Genomic DNA, 2,878 nt, shown 5'->3' on the forward strand with positions numbered 1-2,878 from the left:
AAATGTACAAAGAAAACCAATAAAAAAATCGAAAAAAGAATATAAAGTAGGAAAGAAAAACAAAGGAAACAAAGAAACAAAACAAAAAAAACATTAAAACTCGACAAAGAAAAGGCCGGTGAAAACTGTGAAAGGGCCATTCAACGGTGAATCGAAAGCTCTGATGATGTGCTAGCCCGAGAACACGTCCATTTCGCCTCGCAGTAATATTGTTTGAACCGAGCAGGCCGTATGGACCGTGTGACCGCCGTACGTCAATGATTCCACCGGTGTGAGATGCCCGGTGGCGGTGATGCGCAAGCACGGGAGGTAACACGGGAGGGCTCCCGCGCCGACCAGAAAGAGGGGCGTGCAACTGGGCAAACAGAGCGCTCGAATCGCGCCGCGTCGCACCGAGAAGCAAGCAGCAAGGACACAGACGGCCGCGAAGGCGAGTACTGTTGGTGCACTGTGCCGGGCCGGCAGGCGGCAGCTGCTGCTCGCCGCGCCCACGAGCCACGAGGCCGGGAGGACGACGCATCATGCATGCATGCATGCAGCAGTGCCGGGCGGACGGACCCCTGCCTGACCACCACGAGCCCCCGCCCCCGCTCCACGGGCAAAGCCACAGGACGGTGGTCGGTCGCGCCCGCCCACCGTCCCGGCATGGACCACGTACGGCGCGGCGAGAGCTCCGACCCGATCGTGGCGAGTCGGGCGAGCCACACGCTCACGTACGCTTCTCTCTTTTTGTTTGTTTTGGCACGGCCACAGTGTGTCCTGTCTAGTCACTCGCTCAACAGTCACGGCATAGTAAAAGAGAAACAATTTCTACTCCAGCGAGCTGCCTCCCCTGCTTTCTCTGTCCGTGCATGCATGGCGGCATGCAGGTGGAGCGCTAAAGCGGCCGTCGAAACGTTGCCAGATGATAATCTGAGCACCACGTCACAAGGGGTGCTGGCTAGTCATCAGCAACTGGTAGTGCTACTCCTGGTTAAACTAGCTAGATCGACGGTCGACAGGCCCTGCGATTGCACGGTACGTGGTCAAGTGCGCCGCGTCGCTGTCGAGGATCTCGCGTATCCCGAGGTGTATCTCATCTCACCTCGCGGCTGATCAGCACTCCGGTGCTCGTCGCTGGCAGGACATGTATCGTCCTGAGAGAATGCTCTGGTACCTACGTGAAGCCATTGATGCCAGTCCACCAACTGCGGTCTGCGGAAAGCGACCCCGAAGTTACTCCAGCTATAACCATGGGCCAGGACAGTGTAAAACGCCGCTGGTGAATGCTGCTGCTGCTGCTGCTGCTTAACGGTACGAATCGTGAGAGACGGCCATGCGCCGCAGCCAAAAGCGGTCGCCCTCCCATGGAGACATGCAGACGCAGGAGCTACCCGCTGCACTTATTAAATGTTGCGTCCAGGCAGTGAGTGGAGCGGAGTGGAGTGAGCTCATTTTCGTTGCTTTCTCCGGGCAAAGCTCCTTCCCCCTCGCTCGCTCGCTCAGCCTCAAGGAGTCGCTCTTGAAGGCCTGGGCGCTAGGTGCGGCCGGCAATGTCGGCCATTGTGCCCCCGCCGCCGGCGTTCCCGCCCCCGCAGATGATGGCGTACGGCGTGGCCGAGGGGGCGGCGGCATCGAGCGGCTCGTACGGTCCGGTGATCGCCATGCTGGCCGTCCTCGCCGTGCTCGCGGCGGTGGCCGTGGCCGTGGGGCGGCTCTGCTTCGGGCGCCGCGCGCTCGGCCGGGCCGGCGGCCACGACCTGGAGGGCTGGGTGGAGCGGAAGTGCGGGCCGTGCGTGGGCGCCGGCGTGCACTCTTCCGCCCCCGTCGGCGACCAGGCGAAGCAGGAGGAGGGTGACGACACGGCGGAGCTGCAGGAGCAGCCGCCTGAAAGAACGGAGCCAGGGGAGTGCAGTGGCAGTGGCAGTGCTGGTCGGTCCTGAGACCAATTGCTCTTGCTGCGCACTGTAAATGGTTCCCTCATTCTTCCCTTAGAATTCGTTTTGGAATTTTTCAACTGGTAGCTAGCAATGTCTACGTAATTCCGTATTTGGAGCCTCCATTTTTCTCTTAAAATTCCGTGGGAGTGAGACTCGTGATGTGTGTGCTGATTTGATGATTTGGAGCCTCCAGCGAATGGCATGCGAAACAGGGCTGATTTGATGTTTGATTGATACTCAAATCGCCGTGTCTAAAAAATATATTTGCCGTGTCTCATGCATGAGTGGTGAAAGAGCATGTACAGCCCGGGCGGGTACTGGTCACACCTCAAATTTTGCTTCGCACAACCGGACACCTCAATTACCAAACCTTAAATCCATACAAAGGCATGCAACGTAAACGGAAACGATGCAACAACTTCGGCTGGCTATTACTCCCTTCGTTCCTAAATATTTGTCTTTCTAGAGATTCCAACAAGTGACTACATACGGAGCAAAATGAGTGAATCTACACTCTAAAATATGTCGACATACATCTGTATGATGTAGTCCATTTGAAATGTCTAAAAAGACAAATATTTAGGAACGGAGGGAGTACATTAGAACATGACACCGGAGTACCAAAATTTGCCATGTTATATCTACATACTGGATGTTGCGGATGGAGAGCTTCATGGAGCGTGTTGAGGCTGCACTTGGCGATCTCTCCATGGCGCCGCCTGTGTTGCAGACTGCTCATGTATTGCGTCCTTTGGTTGTGCGTGTTGACACCTTCGAGGTCGGGATGGGTGCCAAGCTTCATGGTCATTTCTCCCCTCGTGCTAGAGCATGTTCTCCGTCGTCAGTCTCTGAGGGACTGGACAATGATGTGGTTGTGACTCCGGTGCTGGAGATCATGCCTGAGTTGCGGGAGTTGTGTGAGGGCCCGGTTCTGCCTCTGTCCGTCGAACAACAGAAGA

At 56.4% G+C, this 2,878-nt stretch overlaps 1 protein-coding gene across 1 annotated transcript; it reads left to right on the top strand.

Annotated features, from left to right (window-relative positions):
* The first annotated feature begins 1,532 nt into the window (after positions 1–1,532).
* LOC119279816 lies at positions 1,533–2,132 on the top strand. Its single transcript, XM_037560923.1, has one exon. The coding sequence runs from the start codon at positions 1,533–1,535 to the stop codon at positions 1,920–1,922; it is 390 nt and encodes a 129-aa protein (XP_037416820.1). The 3' UTR covers positions 1,923–2,132.
* Positions 2,133–2,878: the final 746 nt, after the last annotated feature.

Source organism: Triticum dicoccoides, chromosome 3B, assembly GCF_002162155.2.
Source record: "Triticum dicoccoides isolate Atlit2015 ecotype Zavitan chromosome 3B, WEW_v2.0, whole genome shotgun sequence".
In the NCBI taxonomy this organism is placed as follows: domain Eukaryota; kingdom Viridiplantae; phylum Streptophyta; class Magnoliopsida; order Poales; family Poaceae; genus Triticum; species Triticum dicoccoides.

Bases quoted from the DNA above. Each gene is read 5' to 3' on its own strand.
- LOC119279816 (XM_037560923.1), top strand. From the start codon at position 1,533: ATGTCGGCCATTGTGCCCCCGCCGCCGGCGTTCCCGCCCCCGCAGATG.